The following is a 20,284-nucleotide window of genomic DNA, read 5'->3' on the forward strand; positions in this document are numbered from 1 at the left end:
TAGGTGCGGCGGCCAGGGGAGGGTTTCCCTCCCCCCCAAGGCACCTCGGGGTGCCTTCCACCACTTGGACTCCTCCGTGGTGGAAACCCTAGGCGCATGGGCCTAGTAGGGCTGGTGCCCTTGGCCCATGAAGGCCAAGGCGCACCCCCTACAGCCCATGTGGCCCCCCGGGACAGGTGGCCCCACCCGGTGGGCCCCCGGGACCCCTCCGGTGGTCCCGGTACAATGCCGATAACCCCGAAACTTGTCCCGATGGCCGAAACAACACTTCCTATATATAATTCTTTACCTCCGGACCATTCCGGAACTCCTCGTGACGTACGGGATCTCATCCGGGACTCCGAACAACATTCGGGTTACTGCATATTCATATCTTCATAACCCTAGCGTCACCGAACCTTAAGTGTGTAGACCCTACGGGTTCGGGAGACAAGCAGACATGACCGAGACGACTCTCCAGTCAATAACCAACAGCGGGATCTGGATACCCATGATGGCTCCCACATGCTCCACGATGATCTCATCGGATGAACCATGATGTCGAGGATTAATCAACCCCGTATACAATTCCCTTTGTCAATCGGTATGTTACTTGCCCGAGACTCGATCGTCGGTATGCCAATACCTTGTTCAGTCTCGTTACCGGCAAGTCACTTTACTCGTACCGTAATGCATGATCCCGTGATCAACCACTTGGTCACCTTGAGCTCATAATGATGATGCATTACCGAGTGGGCCCAGTGATACCTCTCCGTTATCCAGAGTGACAAATCCCAGTCTCGATCCGTGTCAACCCAACAGACACTTTCGGAGATACCTGTAATGCACCTTTATAGTCACCCAGTTACGTTGTGACGTTTGATACACCCAAAGCACTCCTACGGTATCCGGGAGTTACACGATCTCATGGTTAAAGGAAAAGATACTTGACATTGGAAAAGCTCTAGCAAACGAACTACACGATCTTTGTACTATGCTTAGGATTGGGTCTTGTCCATCACATCATTCTCCTAATGATGTGATCCCGTTATCAATGACATCCAATGTCCATAGCCAGGAAATCATGACTATCTGTTGATCAACGAGCTAGTCAACTAGAGGCTTACTAGGGACATATTATGGTCTATGTATTCACACGTGTATTACGATTTCCGGATAATACAGTTATAGCATGAATAAAGACAATTATCATGAACAAAGAAATATAATAATAATGCTTTTATTATTGCCTCTAGGGCATATTTCCAACAGGTAGGTGATGGTAGGAATGAGAACTGACTTTGTGAGGTCCACCCGGCCAGCCCGCGTAAGGTTTCTTCCCTTCTAGCCCGGGATGCGAGCGCCGAACTTGTCGATGAGAGGTTGCAAGTCCACCTTCTGAAGACGTCGGATGTGTAGGGGGAGATCGAGGTATTTTCCGGGGAAGGTGGTCAGCTTGGCTGGGAAGACCGAAAGAGTGTCAACCAGGTCAATGTCCTCGCAGCGAATGGGGAAGACTTCGGTCTTTTCAAGATTTGTTCTTAGTCCAGTGGCTTCGGCGAAAACATCCAGGATGTGACGGATGGCCAGTAACTCCTCCTTGTTCGGGTTGGCAAAAATTCTGGCGTCATCAGCATATAGGGAGGTTCTTAGCCTGGTAGTGCGAGTCTGAACTAGATTGAGCACCCTCATATCTATAGCCATGCTAAGGATCCGTTTTAGAGGGTCAATGGCAAGGATGAAGTCCCAGAGTCTAACATTTGTGTACAGAGGGAGTACATAGTAAAACCGTGACAACACCCAAAATTGCATATGTTTACAAGCGGAGAGAGTACACAGTTTTTTGTCAGGCCCTACGCTTCCATACACGCATGATCTCTGGGTGGGAAAATGAGTTGGCCTCCTCCTCCACATATAACTCTCGCTTTTATTATTGTTCACTTTATTCAATAGCGTCAATAATGTGTCACATTAGATTCACTCTCTAAAACATTCCTTCCGATATATGTCCATAATTGCAAGAATAACTTACTTTTTCTACTACACGCCAACTGCACGGGATAGATTCTATTCGACAGGTACATTTTGGAATAGACAATTTTTTCCATTGGTACCGTCCGCCTCCTCCGAAACAAATTAAGTGAAGTGGCAACAACGGGAAATGCCTGCCTACAAGGGCAAACGACTCAGGGGTTCGTGTGTTTAACATTTTTACTCTATTATTTGATTTTTTTTGGAGTACAAGACAGCTCCAGAGAGCATTTAACATTATTGCAAATGTAATTTATTTGAGAAAATGGATATTTTTTGTTTGTTCCCTTTTTTGGGTTTTTAAAATTTTGCAATTGAAATAGTGTTAAAAGACTTGGCCAGAAATCAACAAAAAAATGGAGTAAATTTAGCCTTGTGCTCAAAAGCTAGTGCTTGTAGCAATGAGTATCCTAGTAAATATATTTTTCACCATTGCATCTCTACTCCTAATGAAACAGTTGATGAATAGTCTGCGCGGTTTATTTTCGCTGATTTTTTTCGTCATCCTCCCACCTTCGTTTTATTTTCGTCATCCTCCCACCTCCATTAACTCGCTACCCTCCTGCGAAAAAACCGGTGCCAAAAAAACCATACGATCGATCCCTCGTGCCCACAGCAGCGACCTCGATCCCATCCTTCATTGTCGACTCCTCTCGATCCCATCTCTACTCCAATACGAGCAGCCGCCGAGATCCGAGACTATCCGCCGCCGCCGAGGACCGATTGGAGCCGCCGCCGGCGCTGGCCTCCTGCCCTCGTTCGGCGCCGCCGCCGGCGCTGGCCTCCTGCCCTCCTTCGGTGTCGCCGCCGCTCCATTCCTGCTGCCTTGCCCCTCTCTTTCCTCCAAGCTTGCCGCCGGCGACGAAGCGTACGGCACCGCCATGGCCGTGCTCGATCGCCTCCAGGAACCCGGCACGCGCGCCGAGGCGAGGGACTCCTGGGCTCCTTCCATCGCCGCTTTGCCGATGACCCCGCCGCCGGGCAGGAGGAGTGCTTCCGCGCCTCCAGGAACCCGCCACGCGCATCAAGGTGAGGCGCCTCCTGGGCTCCGCCCGTCGCCTACCTGCAAGGCCGCCCCCCTCCAGCAAATCAAATGTTGGTCCAACCCTCAAGGATGAAATAAACCTTCTGTACCTGAAGAATTGTTTCCACGGGTGAAGAATCCTTTCCACCTGCAGAGGGTGCCGTGCGGGTTTCGCCGGTCTGTGGTCGGCTGCGATGAATTGGGCGTCCTGCTGTCTTTTCTTCGTGTGGGTGCTATTTGTTCGTGTGGACGGAGGTACCCGTGCTGGGGTTCGTGTGGATTTAAGATTAGCCGGCATGGTTGATTGGGATTAAGATCGGACTATTCCTAAACATGCCAAATGTTGCCTGGATGATTGGGATTAAGATTGACTAATCCTAACCATGCCAATGTTGTGCTTGCAGTGCTTCTTTGGCACTGGCACAATTCTGGTCGACTACCTACTCTTCAGGTTTGTCTTCTTCAGCCTGTAGCTCCTAAACATCAGATGGCTGATTTTTGGATGATGCGGGCATGAATGGGGATTCCTAAATTTGTGCTTCAGTATCGAATTATTATTGCTTATACATAGGTTCAGAATATGCGTCCATTGCTCAGAAAAAATGCATTATACATCTATCATATATACAATTTCGAAGGATGATTTTGTGATCAATTTCATACCACAAGAAATGATCAAAATGAGCAATTATCGACATGGCTGATGCTACCAATGATAGCCATGTTCTTGGTTCTTACAAAATTACTCGCGCTGAAGTAATGTGTCTTTATGTTGGTCCTTCAGTATTTGTAATGTTCTATTTAATTTAGTACTCTCTGATTTGAATTTCATCCTTCTAACAATCTTTCTAATGTTTTCTCTTGCATCATATATGTGCAATGCATTAAAATATGGATGACATTGTCTTGCACTTTTATTGTTAAATGTTCATTATTTTTCTCATTGCTATGTAGACTCATGATTTTTCAGAACATCAATTTTCCTAGAGGTCTTGTTTTGGTTTGAAACCTGAGTCGTAATGGAAAAGTGCCATCTTGCTAGAACTGATTCCCATGCCCAACTAATTAGCGCCATCTTTATATAACACTCATAAGCAATTTTGGAAATTGCTACATTGCATCTAGGTGACATTGTTTTCCATTATCAAGCTGTAAAACCTTCATACAGAGCGCATATATATGGTTTGGAGCCATTAGTCTTGCATAAATTTGTTGCACATACATGGGAACTTGTTTTCTATGATCAGAAGCTAATTCACTAAGAATCTCTTCAGTTTTCTGGAATCGCCTTGAGGATGCAGACACCAATTTTGCAGACATCAAGTTCTATGTGATAACCATCGAGAACAGCGAGCCAAATATGATTCCTTCTTAAATTATCAAGTAAATTATGCAGATTAACTCCAATGTATATTGTCCTATTGTTAACTTTCAATGTATATTGGCGTTCTTGTCGCCAACCATTAGAATATTGTTAACTGGAAAAAATCTATCAACGTTTTTGTAGGTAAGAAGTTCAGGAATCAAGATGAACTGGCTTTCTACAAGTAATTAAACTGATGATGGATCATTGTCTTGTCTTCATTGTTAAGTACATTTACAGGTTAGGCCTGCTGTCTTTGGCCGAGTGTTAGTTTTATTAACAAGGATATTACAAATAAAATTTAGAAGGATTTGGAAGTTTTACACTACAAAATAGAGATAACAACTGATGGTTTCCAATGATGCTTTGAAAATGTCCATTGACAAAGCTTTATGATAGATGGACTGAAACCTTATCGAGTGTTACTCAACTGAAAGAGATGCATACAAATAATTATTCTTTTTTATATACTGTTGCACATGATAATACAAAATGTGTCTCCCCTTCTTATTTTTATATATGTCTATTTTTTGCAGGGTATGAAAGAGATAAAGATGTATTATGTTGATGTTCAGAAGGAATCCATTCGACAAGAATGTTGACGTGATGTTGTTGGAAGGGACTAAAAAATCATCGAGTTATATACAACAATACATGTATATATACAATCAGAACAAAAATTAAAAGGCCCGTGGCAGTGTGCTAGTCTCATTAAAACCATTCAGCTGCGCATCAAGGACGCTAGCTCGCGATAGCCACGTCGGCGCTGGTCATTTTGCAAAAACGACCTCGTATTTTCCGTATTCAACCCGCACTCCCGACTCGTCCCTCTCACTCTACTCCATTCACTCCCCTCGCCTCGCAGCCGCCGCCGCCACGCTCCTCTCAGCTCTCGCCTCTCCCCCCGCCTCTCCGCCCTCGCCGCCGCGGGGCTCCTCTCAGCTCTCGCCTCTCTCCTTTCCCCTTGCTGTGTCGCCTCCCCTCGGCGCCGCCGCCTCGCCTTGCCTCGGGTCTCCGTTCCACCTAATTTTTTTTTAACTTTTTGCTCCAAGCCAGCGACGAATCCCCGGATCTGGCGTCAGCGAGGAAGGATACGGTGGCTGCGAGGACGTACACGCCGGATCCGGGCCAGCACAACCACCAGATGGGAGCTGCGGCGGCTGGACACCTTCGAGGTGCTGCCGCGGGCAGGAGAATATCGCTGCAGCACCCTCCGCCGCTGCCAAGCTCCTGGCGCTGGTGGACGCGAGACCCCAAGTTGCCGTCCACCACGAGGTGCTGCTACGGGTAGGAGGAGCTGCTGCCGCACACCACTAAGTGATGCTACGGGCAGGCGGAGGTGTGACCACGACGACGTACCAGACAAGGTACCTGCTCCCTGTCCAATTTCTAGCAATCCAATTTTTTGTGTTAGTACTATGATTTGTGATGGCAAGGAGTGCTGTGGTTTTCTCTAGAGTATTGTACCATTTGTGATGGCAAGGAGTAATCTGTAGCTGTAGCAGTAAATCATTAGAAAAGCTGGGCAAATCTGTAGCTTTTGCTCTAGAGTACTGCTCAAGGAGTACAAACTGCAACTACTCCAGCAGTACTCCCTGTATTGTGTTATTGTGTACGCAGGATTTAGATGTGTTGTACTCCTGCCCACTGTAAAATGATCCTCTAAATCATGTAGACAGAAGTAGGAGTACTTGTCGAGGGAAATGATGATGGTGGTAAATGATCCTCTAAATCCTGCCCATTGCCAAATGATCATCTAAATCCTGTCCACCGTTAAATGTTGATGGTAACCACCTTGCTTGTTACTCCTTGCTGGAGTACTGTTAACTGAAAATACAGAACAAACAAACAAAATGCATTTGAAGTGGCGTGTCGTGGCCGTGCTGGGATGGTCGATCGATACCGCGCCGATCCGGTTCGGCGGGGTCGTCGACGACGTGCTGTGGGAACAGGAGACCGGGCTCTGGTCCCGGCAGTCCGGGGCATGCTGCTGCTGCTCGTGCAGCAGAATGACGGCCGCATCGGCGCGTCCGGGGAGAGTTGCGTCGACCTGGTGGGCAGGTGAATTCGTTCGACGGCGTGCAAGAGTTCTTCGCCCACTTCCACTACCCCAACGCACAATACGCCCTCATCCCATCTCATCTCCTGCATAACTGTTTTGCTACTTTTAATTATTCAGTGCTTTCATTTCACACGTATTGAATTATGCAATACTCCATGTGAAAATGGAATGGAGGGAGTACTAAATTTAGGATCAATTTTTCACTTCCTGCCAACAAGTGTGAATTATACTGACATGTCCTGAACTCTTTTGCTGGTCAGGAGAGGCGCAGTGAATGAGAATGTTGGCTTAGAAATTCAGAACATCCAAGAAGTGGTCGGGGGACTGGTTTTGGTAAGTGAACACGGTACAAAGTTAGTTCGAGTTTATGATTTGGACGTGGTTTAATGTCATGAACCATCTGTTTTGTTTTTGTAATATCTTTTTTTCCTATCTAACAAGAGGTTGTTATTGTTCATTGCCCTGCATTGGATGGTTATGCAGTAAGCCAGTAAGATGCTTCTGTGAACAAGCAAACATTGATGTTTAGATCCTTTACAACAGTACATGTAAATATCATTTCACTTATTTGAAATTCCACACACCCAGTTCATATATATGAGGGTATCTTGAGAAGATCAGTTCTGCCACTGTTGTTGTTGGAGACAGAATTGAACGAGCTCTTCCTTTGTATCATCTTTCTTATATTGATTAGTGAATAGTTGTTGCTGCTTTTAGCCCTCGTTTTCGTGAGAACTTGTTCAGAGTGTAGAAAAGAAAATTATGTGGCTATAGAAGCATATATGCCATTCAGTAAAACATCAAAGAAAAATAACTTTGAAATCTATATATTTATGGACTGTGCACCTATTCCATCTTCCAAGTAACTTCTGTGGGGTCATCCTGATCAGAAGTTTATCCACCTAAAGAAAAATTAATTTTATCCGAACTTCATTTCATTTATTATGTTCTCTCACATTTTTTCATTGTATTTATACATGAGGATTTTTTTTGTTTCTCTTGTTTATTTTGAAAGTGAGTACCAGTTTTGAATAGGCATTATCTTTGACCATTTGATAGTGAGTTGAAAGAATATTTTCTCATTTCCAAGTTCCTCGCTACCCGCTCTCCTGTTTGAAGATTATTCTATTCCTTTTGTGAATTCTCTTCATGTCCTGAAGAGGAGGTTTCTGCACCCTATTATGCTTCATGTCCTTCATTCAAAAATTAATTTGATGCCTGGCTGATTAGTGCTGAATCAGATCTAGCACAGAATCACATTTTACAGCATTACCATTATGAGTATGTTTATACAGTTGTTGAGTACCTTTAATTGAATCAGCAGATTGTCTCGTCTACCCTTTGTGTATTAGTTATCCTTCCTTATGGTGTTTTGATTGAATAGAAGCAGATCAGGAGCCTTTGTTGTTGGTCCACTCTAATCCCAACCCTTTGTATGATATTTTTGTCATCTAGATTTTTATAGATGGTTATGTTGTATGTTCATATTCATATGTTGGCTCGGAGATCCCTTTTGTGGCTTCTACTTTATCATGAAGATTGTCGACAAGGATTGAGAAGACATATTGCTTACTAATTAGATTTCCATAGATGGTTATGTTGTATGTTCATATTCATATGTTGGCTCGCAGATCCCTTTTCTGGCTTCTACTTTATCATGAAGATTGTCGACAAGGATTGATAAGAGATAATTGCTTACTAATTGCTCGTGTGTTTTTCATCTCAGTGCTTCTCGGTGCCCTTCATAAAGAACTTTCTCCCCGGATTGTCTATCAAATCTCCAGTTGGAAATATCAGTCTACAGGCCCGTCTGATAAAATTAACCTTTAACAACCAACTGGATGATTAGCTGCTCCATCATGCTACATACGCCTCTTTGTTGAGTGTTTTTCCCCGTTTTCTTGGAGAGTGCTACCTTTGCAATGGTTTGGCCATAAATCTGTTGTCCGCACAAGTAGTACTGCTAATTTGCCCTTTTTAATGACGATTTATGCTTTCCGTACGCAAGTATTTTATTTGCAGTTTTGCATTAGCCAAATACTGAACTTCAGTGGGAGACATTCACTGTTTTTCAGATTTGATGGAAAAACAAAAAATATGCCGCCAATCGGCGTAATTTTATAACCGTTCTCGTCATCTGAGTAACATCCGAAATGGCTAATCTGATCGGTTTTGCTGCTTGTGTAGAACCGACGACAAGCTTGTTGGCGGGCATCTGGCAGGATCGGTGAACATCCTCTACATGTACAATACCAGCTCAGGCAATTATTAGAACTCTGTCAGTTAGTTAAGCTCTTGTGATCATTGAAAGGGAGGGGGGATTAAGGTGTTTCCATCAACAACCATTTATTGGTCGAGTGGACTCAGAACTGGATTTGTACTGAAAAATCAGGGTTGGCATCATGATAACAAGCATGGTCACCTTAAGTCTCAACTCTGAGCCTCCTCTTGGAAAAAATGCCCGCATTCCAAACAAGTCCATTTACAGACTCTAAGCCTCCTCTATGAGCACCAAGTAGACACTCTCTTTGCTATGTTTTGGCACAAAGAGCCAGACATCAAGTACTACGTGTGCACAATCAACAAGACATTTGCCAACCAGGCCAGCGCATGGTATGCTCAAATGCACAGCCTATTCAATGTTTACTAACTTCATAATGTAGCAAGTTGTATCTCCATACCACACAACTCCCACTTTTTATTGTTTTTTTAACAGAAAAGATGCTCATTTATTCTAACCGAGTATCTGTGCTTTTAACCTTATCTTTTCAACACCACTACTAATGCTTTAATGCCATCCGCACACTGTATATGAAAATGATTAATTTGCCTTGTGTAAGCCCAATTTTCTTTCATCGCCATTCTTTACCACTCTCATACTTAGTTATACTCAATCAGATTCATTGAACTCGCTTTTACAATATTACTTGTTTTTTCTTAGAGCTCTATAATCTACTGTAGTCGACCATTCAATTACAAGCACATCTATTTTTAGTTCTTCATCTTCCTTTACTACTTCACTCTTTTCATGAGCTTCACCAGCCATTTTACAGAATATGAAATGTTGTTTTCTTATGCATTTTAATTACCTTTACAACTGTAACTTTGTGATGATACAAACGAAAGTTGCACATATTTTCCTATTTATACTATTGTTCTATCCATGCTTAAAATATAACAAATCATATTCTGTTCATACTACTTAACAGTCAGCAGTTTACTTATGTTACAAATACCAATTATATTCCCTTTCTCACCTGATCAACACCTGATCTGTTGTTATTTTTCTCCTACCACTTATGAAATTTCTACTTTGCCTTTTCTAGCTTACCATTTTTTCATTCGTTTGTTCTCTGTTCATACACTAAGCTGTACATACTCAAATCGTCAATTGCACACCAGAAATATTGACTTCTCTTTGCTCTTTCATGAGCCATTTTACTTGACCATTCAGAATGTTGGGTCCTCAAGACGTGTAGTGAATAACAGTACTTTGCTAACACCATTAATATCATGAATATCCATAGAACACGCTCTTATCTTCCATATCACACAACAATTTATGTCCATGTAAATAACTTACTTTCTTCTACCAGTATTTTCAGGTTAACTATACTGAAGAGAACTTGCAGGACTACATTGATCCAAACAATGATACACTCATGGTCAGACTTGCAGACCGCCATCTGCTCGCCGAATGTTGCATCATGCTAGGAATGGACAAAAGGGCCACTATAACCACCAACTGGCCTGAGTTTTGTCGCCGCGCCAACATTCGCGAGGGAGACATCTATGCATTTCGTTTCAGGATAACTTCAAAGCGCCGCCTGGTCCTCACCGTGCACTACCTCTAGATGCACCATCGAAGATGATGCAGCCCCTGTGTCAATATAATCTAGCACTAAGTACTCCTAATTATGTTATATCCTGTGATAACCTATCTGTTGCTTTTGGGTCCTCTTATCACATGCTTTTCAAGACACTAAACCTACGTTGCTGCTTATGTTAAGTGCACTATTGTCAGTCAGATGTTTCATCTTCAGATCTATAATGAGCTTTCTCTGTAAAGTATATATTTCTATTTTTGCTGCTAAGTTTCTTAGCTAAAGCAATTATCCCAAATGCTAATTAGAATAGAAAAGAGTGTTAAAGGGGCGAGTACAACCAGGCACGCCCCAACACCTAGTTCAAAGAACATATTGCCCAAACGTCGGCCTTACGTGGCTTGATACTTACTTTTGTAAGGTTTCGCTGGTAAAGGCTGCCCCACACAGAATGGTCAAGCCAACCCCGACCCGACTCCCTACTTGTTGGACAAAGCAGCAGGGAGGATACCGAGATTAGTGGCAAGTGTGAAGCCTAGTCAGGCCAGACGCCCTGCAAAAATATGTGTCTACATATCACGCTATGTAGGCCTGACATATCGGCCATGTTAGTTTTGGGAATAATGTTTTAGTGGTGTCATATTATGTTGCTAGTAAGTCCCATAAATAGGATATATTATGTCATTATGTTTCTTCAATGGAATAAATTAATGAACAATTTACTCAGCACAGAAGTTCTTTGAATTCGTATAAGACCATGCTCCTTCTTTTTAAATATTACCCTAATATTAGAGCATAATAAAATAAGAGTGCACACATCTCCAATATGATTGTACTTAAGAGAAGAGAGAAGGCATACTCACATTCATCAACTTCAGTCTGCTGGTGTTCAAATCTCAGGTTTGGCGTCCGGTGTGTCTCACTAAGAGCATCTCTAGCAGACTTCTTAAAAAATAGTCAAACCGATAAAAAATGATGTTTTTATTTTTTGCTATTAAAAAACACCTTGAATAGAGCCCATAAAAATGGTCAAACCCGTAAATTTTCTCATGCCCCTGAGAATCCACCTCCACAACCCTTTTATTTACAAATTTGGAGGCAAAGATGAGGGTTCCCTAAAAACCGGTCAACGCTACGCGAGAAGGGAATTCCGCCATGCACACACGGGCTCCGGTGACCTTTCGCCATGGAACTCGTCGGAAACTCGACGCTTACGACAGTTGCGGCGACGGGAGCTAGCTCCTGGATCGATTCGATCGATCCGTTCAAGCAACTACGGTGACGGGAGCTAGCTAGCTAGCTCCTGAATCGGTTCGATTGATCCATTCAAGCAGCTACGACAACGGACGCTAGGGGCGCTTCATGCGAGCCGTCCTAGACACCGCTGGCTCCGTATTTGGCCGATTCTTGCGCTGTCTGCCGGCTTCGTAGGAGCGAGCTAGCTGACGTGGACACGGGCGAGAGGAAGAAGAAGACGCGGGGACAAAAATGTAAGCAAATATTCGGTTTTACAGTTTATGTTCGAGGAGTTTGTTCGGCCGCAGCTCAAACCGACCCTGAAAACGCTTTTCCGCGAACTGAAAATCGCGTTTTCAGTTCCGCGGTTTAAGGAGTTTGCTAGAGATGCTCTAAGACAAAATATTCTTTCCATGATATGTGACCAATCTCAGGTTTGGCGTCCGGTGTGTCTCACTAAGACATAATATTATTTCTATTGTATGCGGCCTATCCGTACACAACCAGATGTCAGGTGACTTTATCCATCTACTAGAGGCTCAACTATGTACTTGAGTGTATCTATGCTTATTGGATTGGACTGGCGGGGATAACTAGAAATATCAACTAATCAATGGGTGTGTGGTGAATATATGCAAACATGCATCCGTCGGCAAGCTAGCGCTCAGGGCTCCGATGACCTTCCGTCATGAAACTTGCCGGAAACTCGACGCTTACAACAGCTGCGGCGACGGGAGCTAGCTAGCTAGCTCCTGGAACGATTCAATCGATTCATTCAAGCAGCTACGGCGACGGGAGCTAGCTAGCTAGCTCCTGGATCGATTCGATCGATCCAGTCAAGCAGCTACGGCGATGGACGCTGGGGCGCTTCGTGCGAGCCGCGCTGGACACCTGAGGCTCTGTTTTTGGCTGATTTGTGCGTTGTCCGTCGACTTAGTAGGAGCGAGCTAGCTGACCGTAGATACGCGCGAGAGGAAAAAAACGTGGGAAAAAATACAAGAGAATATTTGGTTCTACAGTTTAAATTTGAGGGGTCTGTTCGGCCGCAACTCAAACCGACCCTTAAAACACGTTTTTCGTAAATTGAAAACCGCATTTTTAGTTTCGCGCTTTAAGGCGTCTGCTAAAGATGCTATAAGACGAAATATTCTTTCCATGGTATGCAACCAATCTCAGGTCTGGCGTCCGGTGTGTCTCACTACGATAGAATATTCTTTTCATGGTATGCGACCTATCCGTAAACAGCGAGATGTCTGGTGACTTTATCCATCTACTAGAGGCTCAACTATGTGCTTGTGTGTGTCTATGCGAAATGAAACGTGTATCTATGCTTGTTGGATTGGACTGGCGGGGATAAGTAGAAATATCAACTAATCAATGGGTGTGTGCTGAATATATGCGAACATGCATGTGTCGGTAAGCCAGCGCTTGGGACTCCGTTGGCCTTCCGCCATGGAATTCGCTGGAAACTCGGCGCTTACAGCAGCTGCGGCGACGGGAGCTAGCTAGCTAGCTCATGGATCGACTCGATCGATCCATTCAAGCAGCTACGGCGATGGAAGCTAGCTAGCTAGCTCCTGGATCAATCGATCCATTCAAGCAGCTATGGCATCGGACTATGGGGCCGGGGCGCTTCGTGCGAGCCGTCCTGGACGTCGGCGGCTCTGTATTTGGCCGCTTCGTGTGTTGTCCGCCGGCTTTGTAGGAGCGAGCTAGCTGACCGTTGACACGTGCGAGAGTAAGAAGAAGACGTAGAAGAAAATATAAGCAAATATCCGGTTCTATAGTTTAAGTTTGAGGGATTCGTTCAGCCACAGCTCAAACTGACCTTTGAAACGCATTTTCCGCGAACTGAAAATCGCGTTTCCAATTTTACGGTTCAAGGGGTCTGCTAGAGATGCTCTAAGACGAAATATTCTTTTCATGGTATGCGGCAATCTCAGGTTTGGCGTCCCGTGTATCTCACTAAGATTGAATATTCCATGGTGTGCGGCCTATCCCTAAACAGCGAGATGTCTGATGACTTTGCCCGTCTACTAGAAGCTTAAGTATGTGATTGTGCGTGTCTATGCTTGTTGAATTCGACTGGCCGGGATAACTAGAAATATCAACTAATCAATGGATGCGTGGTGAATATATGCATTCGTAAGCTAGGGCTTGCTATAAATAGCGGGGCTTACACACTAGCAATCATCCATCTCACTCTCAGGCTGGCTAGCTAGCTTCACGTACGTTCCCTAGCTAGCTAGCCACTAGCCAGCTCTAGCTAGTTGCATCTTGATCGAATGGCGGTAAGTGATTGCAGCTGCATGCATACTACTTACATATGATGTGATTTGCTTGTGATTGAGCACTAGCTAAATCCAGATTGGTTTGTGTGGTATGGGGATGTATATAGGGCGCAGTGAAGATTGGTTCATGGGGTCTACCCAGCGGAAAACTTTGCGACATCAACAGCTACAGCAGCCCCCAACGCCTCATCAGCATCACCGTGTATAGCAACGAAACCCCTGGAGGCTGCATCGTTGGCTTCTCCTTCACCTACGTGGACCAGACCGGAGGGGCCATCAACGTCGGCACATGGGGCAACACCTGGGGAGGCGTCAAAACGGTACACAGCACACACGCTCGCTCTCTCTCTCTTTTGGGCCACTCCAACATGCATGCAGAAATTTGAGAAATTTGAGCGCATGCATGCATGCAGATTTATATGAACCAGGGGGAGCATGTGAACGATGTGAGCGGCACCTCCAACAGCAGAGGGGTGACCTCGCTCAAGATAGTCACCAACCAGGGGGACCGCGGCACGTACGGGTGTCCGGCGGGCGACGCATTCAGCGTGCCGCTGCGGCAGGGCAAGAACGAGGTGGTGGCCTTCTTCGGCCACTCCGACGACACCCTCAAGTCCCTGGGCGTCTACGTGCCGGGGGCCAAGGAGTGCCCCGTCAAGATTGGCCCCTGGGGCGGCCACCTCGGCTCCTCCAGGGACCTCTACGCCAGCAACATGCCGGTGCAGCTGCAGAGCATCGCCGTCCGCAGCAGCGAGAGGTCCGGCGGCCGCGTCTTCGGCTTCTCCTACAACTACTTGGACAAGGCCGGCCAGCGCATCAGCGTTGGCCCCTGGGGCTCCAGGACCAAAGGCCAGCAGCGCAACATCGCCATGAACGAGGACAACTACGTCACCTTCATCAGCGGCACCTACGATGACTACGGCGTCACCTCGCTCAAGTTCGAGTCCACCCAAGACGACTACGGCCCCTTCGGGTGCCCGGTGGGCACCGCCTTCAGCGTGCCTGTGCGGGATACCGGGGCCATCGTCGGCTTCTTCGGCCGCTCCAGCGCCGACGGCCTCGTCGGCTTCGGTGCCTATGTCGTGCCGCTGGATGACTAGCTATCTGGTAGCTAATTAACGACCCAGACTATGCATGCATTCTTACACCTATTGTACTACCGCATGCCCAGTGAGTTGTGTTAAAAAAACAAGGCAGCTACTATGCATGATGCTATACATGTGTGTGGTGAATAAGGATTACTTATGCGAGCTTGCGTGTACGTTAGCAACATGCATGCATGTATGTGTGCTCACATGCAAATATATATGTACACTACTGTAAGTTTGCCGTCCGAATATATATGAAAAAAATTAGTATTTATATATATGATATGTATGCACTCCTTTGACTTTAATTCATTAATTAGATGGATTTATAATTTTATTATACTGTGCATGGAGATTATTTAGGATGAGCCTACAATAGAAGAAGAGACTCTTCTCCCCTCTCTCTCATACAGATGATTTTTTTTCTTTTCTTTTCTAAGGGTGCATACAGATGATTTCTTGGGTCAAAATATTCAATGTATTCATTCATGCACATACAAGAGATCTTGCCCATAGTTTAGACCTTTTACGGTAGATCAAAATAATATAAACTGTCCATTTCTAGTCATTTAATGGACTGGGTCCATCAATACTACTAGAAAATATCAGTAGTATATTTTTTTGAAGGGGTAAAATTGGAAGACAAAATCCGTGTGTTTTCTTCTCGTGCTTTAACGGGACTGCAGAGACCGGACCGGACATGAGATGGCTTCTTCCCGGACGGTATTTTTTTAAAAAGGAGGATTACCCCTGGCCTCTGCATCCGAAAGATGCATGCGACCATATTATTAAAAAGTGGCAGCAATTAGCAAAGTCCGAGATCCAATACAGCTCGCAAACAGAGCAAAGAGAAAAATGAAGACAAAGTGAAATCATAGCCACAACTGGCTGGAAAATAGGACAAAGTGACTAAACATCTATTCCGTTATGAGACCGCCATCCAAGCCGGTTGAAGATACCCCGTGCTACCATCTCCCACTGGTTGCACCCAGTAACCGAATGCTCCCTGAAGTCCATAGGAGTGAGTAACAACCACATATGGTTCCATGTCGTAGCTTTGAAAATAACCTGCAAGAAATTTGAAGTATTTGTCTGTTAAAGATCATATCGTTCCTACAATTCCATATAGCCCAAAGTAGCGCGTATATTCCAATCCGAATACATGCCACAATAGCAGGTTCCACTCCAGTTAGCCATGTCCCAAATAACGCATCAATACTAGCTGAAGGAGTAATGTTAGCGGCTATATGAATGGTTTGCTAAAGTAATTTCGCGAGAGGGCAATCTATGAAGAGGTGTTGTTTAATCTTGGTCACAAAAACAACATCATACACTATCTACCCATCTATGAAGAGGTGTTGCTAAGGATCACCTGTTTGTGGACAAACCACATGAAAATTTTGATTCGCAAGGGAACCTTAACTTTCCAAATATGCATCGATCTTGGGATTGCGCCAGACTTAATTAGATCCAAGTACATAGATTTAACCGTAAACACTCAATTTCCCGTTAACTTCCAGTGAATGTAGTCCGGTTGGTCGGAGAGTTGAACATCCATCAACCTCCGCACCAAGTGTAGCCAGGAACTTCAATGTTCCCCTACTAAAGACCTCCTGAACTAGATATATAAAGGTACCACATATAATACTGTAGTCACGTAATCCTCCTTAGGTTGCACAATATTATACAAGGTGGGATACTATAGGGCTAGAGGTGTCTTTCCTAACCACATATCCTCCCAAAACCTTCTTGTTGTTCCATTACCAACAACGAATTTCACCCTATGAAAGAAGATATCTTTTGTTCTCATGAGTTCCTTCCAAAACGGTGAATCATTAGGTCTTATGGTAACCTGAGCCAGAGATTTAGATTGTAAATATTTTTCCAGTAAAATATGTGCCCACATACCATGCACCAGTCTCTTCGGATAACAAATATAACCATTCATTAGGCATTTATTTTTAATCTCCAGGTTCTCAATACCAAGACCCCCCCCCCCCCCCCCCCGGTCTTTGGGTCGGCAAATAATATCTCATCTTGCCAAGCGGTATTTTGCCTTAACCTCATCTGACTGCTAGAAAAACAAGATCGATAGAAGTCTAGTCTCTTCCGTACCCCTTTAGGTACCTCGAAGAAAGATAACAGGAACATCGACATACTAGTTAGTACTGAATTGATCAGCACCAGCCGACCTCCATAGGACATAAGCTTACCCTTTCAGCAACTTAGTTTTTTGATGCATTTCCATTCTTTATTAGTTAATTTACGATGATGAATGGGAATGCCCAGATAACTAAACGGTAAGGATCCCAATTCACATCCGAATAATTATCGGTAAATATCTTGTTCCTCTTTGGCCCTACCAAAGCAAAACAACTCGCTCTTGTGAAAGTTAATCTTTAGTCCCGACAATTGTTCAAAGAGGCACAACACTAGTTTCATATTCCTAGCCTTTGCAAGATCATGCTCCATGAAGATAATAGTGTCATCGGCATATTGTAGGATAGAAACTCCCCCATCAACCAAATGGGAAACAAGTCCACCTACTTGGCCATTCTCCTTGGCCCGACCTATAAGCACGGCCAACATATCAGCCACAATGTTAAATAAGATAGGAGACATCAGGTCTTCTTGTCTCAGGCCCTTATGAGTCTAGAAATAATGACCGATGTCATCATTCATCTTAATCCCGACACTATCTTTTTGGACGAAGAAATCCACCTGACTCCTCCATGTTCCATTAAACCCCTTCATGCACATGTCCTGTTGTAGGAACGGCCACTTGACATTATCATACGCCTTCTCAAAATCCACCTTGAAGATCATCGCATCTAGTTTCTTCGAATGGATTTCATGTAAGACAACAACCCCTTCTAGGATATGTCTCCCAGGCATGAATGCAGTCTGACTCGGTTGCACCACCGAATGGGCGATCCGTGTAAATCTATTGGTGCCTACTTTCGTGAATATTTTGAAACTCACATTCAAGAGACAGGTTGACCTAAACTGCTCGATTCGAACTACTTCTTCTTTCTTTGGCAACAACATTATCGTACCGAAGTTAAGATGGAAGAGTTGCAGGTGGCCATTGAAGAAGTCATGAAACATAGGCATAAGGCATCCTTGACATGCCAACATTTCTTATAGAATTCCACCGGGAACCCATCTGATCCCGGTGCTTTATTCGGCTTCATCTGAGATATCACATCGAAAACCTTTTTCTCAGTAAAAGGTGAAGATAGAATCCCATTTTCATCTGAGATATCATGCCGAAAACCTCTTTCTTAGTAAAAGCCCAACGGTATTTTTGGCCGAGGAAATCACCATGTACAATAGATTGATTGATCATGTCCGGATGCACTAGATCGTACGTGATCAGTCGATTGTTTTCTGGTTGCACTCAAATGACGCAGGCACAAGCAGCGGGGGCATCTCAGAAGGAGCAACAGCGACCACGGCGCCGGACGCTGTAGCGGCGACTCCGTGGCCTGCTGGTTGATGTGATGCCCGGTAGGAGACTTGGAGCTCCTACTTGAAGGGCACGGAGGCCAGCTCTGATCAATTGTTGGACATGGTCATTGATGACCGGCGACGACAACGACGAGGCTTCATGAGGATGGTTACCGCCAGGGATTTGACAAATTAAGAAACAATAAAATGACAAAACCACCCCACTATTTAACCGCTGCAATGATTCAATACTACCGGTTTCAGAAGTAGCACGATGTACCGCAAAAAAATATAGGAAAGAAAGTTAGCTTGGTCAGGGCATGTCCTAAAACCATTGCCTCCTAAGTTAGGGGTGAAATTGCTTTTGCGACCGCTGCATAGGTCCAAATTACATAAATACAACTTTAAACACAAAGAGAATTACATAAAGCTTCACATGAGACACTTAGCCTCCACACGAACAACTAATGAGCACATGTCGTCTTCTCCGCAAGCTGCATCAGAAATGGAAGCCTCTCCTTGCCTCCGGTGACCGGCCAAACCAAAGCTCTGTGGAGAATAATTGCGTTGCTAATGTTATATTCCTTGTGTGTGTATATCACTATAATGGGATTGTTTATCGCTTTCCGATAATGAAATGCCAGGATTTAATTTGCGGAAACATATAAATAAATAAATGGAGATCGTGTTTCTAAAATAAGTTGGAACGTCCAAGAGTAATTCAACCAATTCATTGTTACCAGTAAATAATTAATTCATGAGAGAGATATGGAGATAGAGAGAGAGTGTAGGGGAAGGCCCCTGCTGTGACCCAGTTTTCATTATATCAAAGATAACTACAAGAGGATCAATCAGGGGTTAGGGGAGTTACATATGAGACGCAGAAGACTCACTTTCATTACTCTTCTTTGTTTAGTAATCCCAACAATATGCGACGCCCAAACTCAATAAAACTCTCTTACTGTATTCCAAATTTATTGAAATTCTGGTTTTATTTTAAATCAAACTTCTATAAATTTGACCAAGTTTACGGAAAATTATGTTAATATGTACAACATCAAATATATATAATAAAATATTTTTTTTGATAGTACGGAAACTATTTTTTGTATTGTAGATGTTGATATATTTTTCAATAGACATGTGAAACTTAAATTATTTTGACGTAAGGCAAACACTGAACTTTAAATATCCAGATGTAATCCCCGCAAAAAAAAAAATCCAGATGTAATATATTCACTATTTTAAGAATAACTTTACTTTAAATTGGTAGTGCACACACTAGCTAGCTGCGCGGGATTCCGGTCCATCGAACACTATATGCAGGATATTACCACATACATGCACACATGGACATTTCTAATATTCTGTACGTGAGGATGCCAACAAGATAACAAGGAACCTTAGCCACCGGACTACCACATACATGGACAGATGAATACGCTGAATGGTGTGCGCGTGAAGGTGAAGATGCCCACAAGATAACAAGGAACCTCGGCATCCATCAACATGCTGAGACGTTATGATCCAAAAGACTCCGCAACTAGTCAACTAAGATACTCGGAAGGAGTTTGGGGCGTGTTTGGTTACATTGCCAATCCAGCCTGGCCCGGTGAGCCTGGCTTTATTGAGCCGGTTTGAGGGGATGCAAGCAAAAAGACCCTAGATGCATATAGTTTGGTTGTCTACATGTACCTAGTTGCATGAGACAATCATTTTTGATCCGGCGTTTGGTTGTCCGCATTGCATTAGACGCACATATGACATGATGTTTGGTTGCAACTTGCATAAGGTGTTGTCACCACTTCTAACTAGTGGTGAGCTTACCACACACAATCTGAACATGTAGTACCAGCTAGTTAAACAAATGACAGTTCATCCTAATTACTATCAAATGACAGTTCAAATTATTAAGAGCCATTGGCTAAATAGGGGA

At 44.1% G+C, this 20,284-nt stretch overlaps 2 protein-coding genes across 2 annotated transcripts; both read left to right on the forward strand.

The window, feature by feature from the left end:
• The first annotated feature begins 3,228 nt into the window (after positions 1–3,228).
• On the forward strand, positions 3,229–10,541 carry LOC125530477 (uncharacterized). The gene is made up of 5 exons (XM_087524778.1): positions 3,229–3,289; positions 3,439–3,485; positions 5,153–5,764; positions 8,647–8,703; positions 10,056–10,541. Exons 1-5 carry the CDS (start codon positions 3,229–3,231, stop codon positions 10,311–10,313), a joined length of 1,035 nt encoding a protein of 344 aa, XP_087380904.1. The 3' UTR covers positions 10,314–10,541.
• A 3,058-nt stretch (positions 10,542–13,599) lies between these two features.
• LOC125530476 (mannose/glucose-specific lectin) lies at positions 13,600–15,177 on the forward strand. Its single transcript, XM_048694866.2, has 3 exons — positions 13,600–13,810; positions 13,918–14,130; positions 14,224–15,177. The coding sequence occupies exons 1-3, from the start codon at positions 13,805–13,807 to the stop codon at positions 14,908–14,910; spliced, it is 906 nt and encodes a 301-aa protein (XP_048550823.1). The 5' UTR covers positions 13,600–13,804; the 3' UTR covers positions 14,911–15,177.
• Positions 15,178–20,284: the final 5,107 nt, after the last annotated feature.

Source organism: Triticum urartu, chromosome 5A (genome assembly GCF_056163025.1).
Source record: "Triticum urartu cultivar PI428250 chromosome 5A, HENAU_Tu73, whole genome shotgun sequence".
Taxonomy (NCBI): Eukaryota; Viridiplantae; Streptophyta; class Magnoliopsida; order Poales; family Poaceae; genus Triticum; species Triticum urartu.

Bases quoted from the DNA above. Each gene is read 5' to 3' on its own strand.
- LOC125530477 (XM_087524778.1), top strand. From the start codon at position 3,229: ATGAATTGGGCGTCCTGCTGTCTTTTCTTCGTGTGGGTGCTATTTGTT. The intron at 3,290-3,438 runs GTACCCGTGCTG...TTGTGCTTGCAG, and splicing joins ATTTGTTCGTGTGGACGGAG to TGCTTCTTTGGCACTGGCAC. The intron at 5,765-8,646 runs GTACCTGCTCCC...CTGCTTGTGTAG, and splicing joins ACGACGACGTACCAGACAAG to AACCGACGACAAGCTTGTTG.
- LOC125530476 (XM_048694866.2), top strand. The intron at 14,131-14,223 runs GTACACAGCACA...GCATGCATGCAG, and splicing joins CCTGGGGAGGCGTCAAAACG to ATTTATATGAACCAGGGGGA.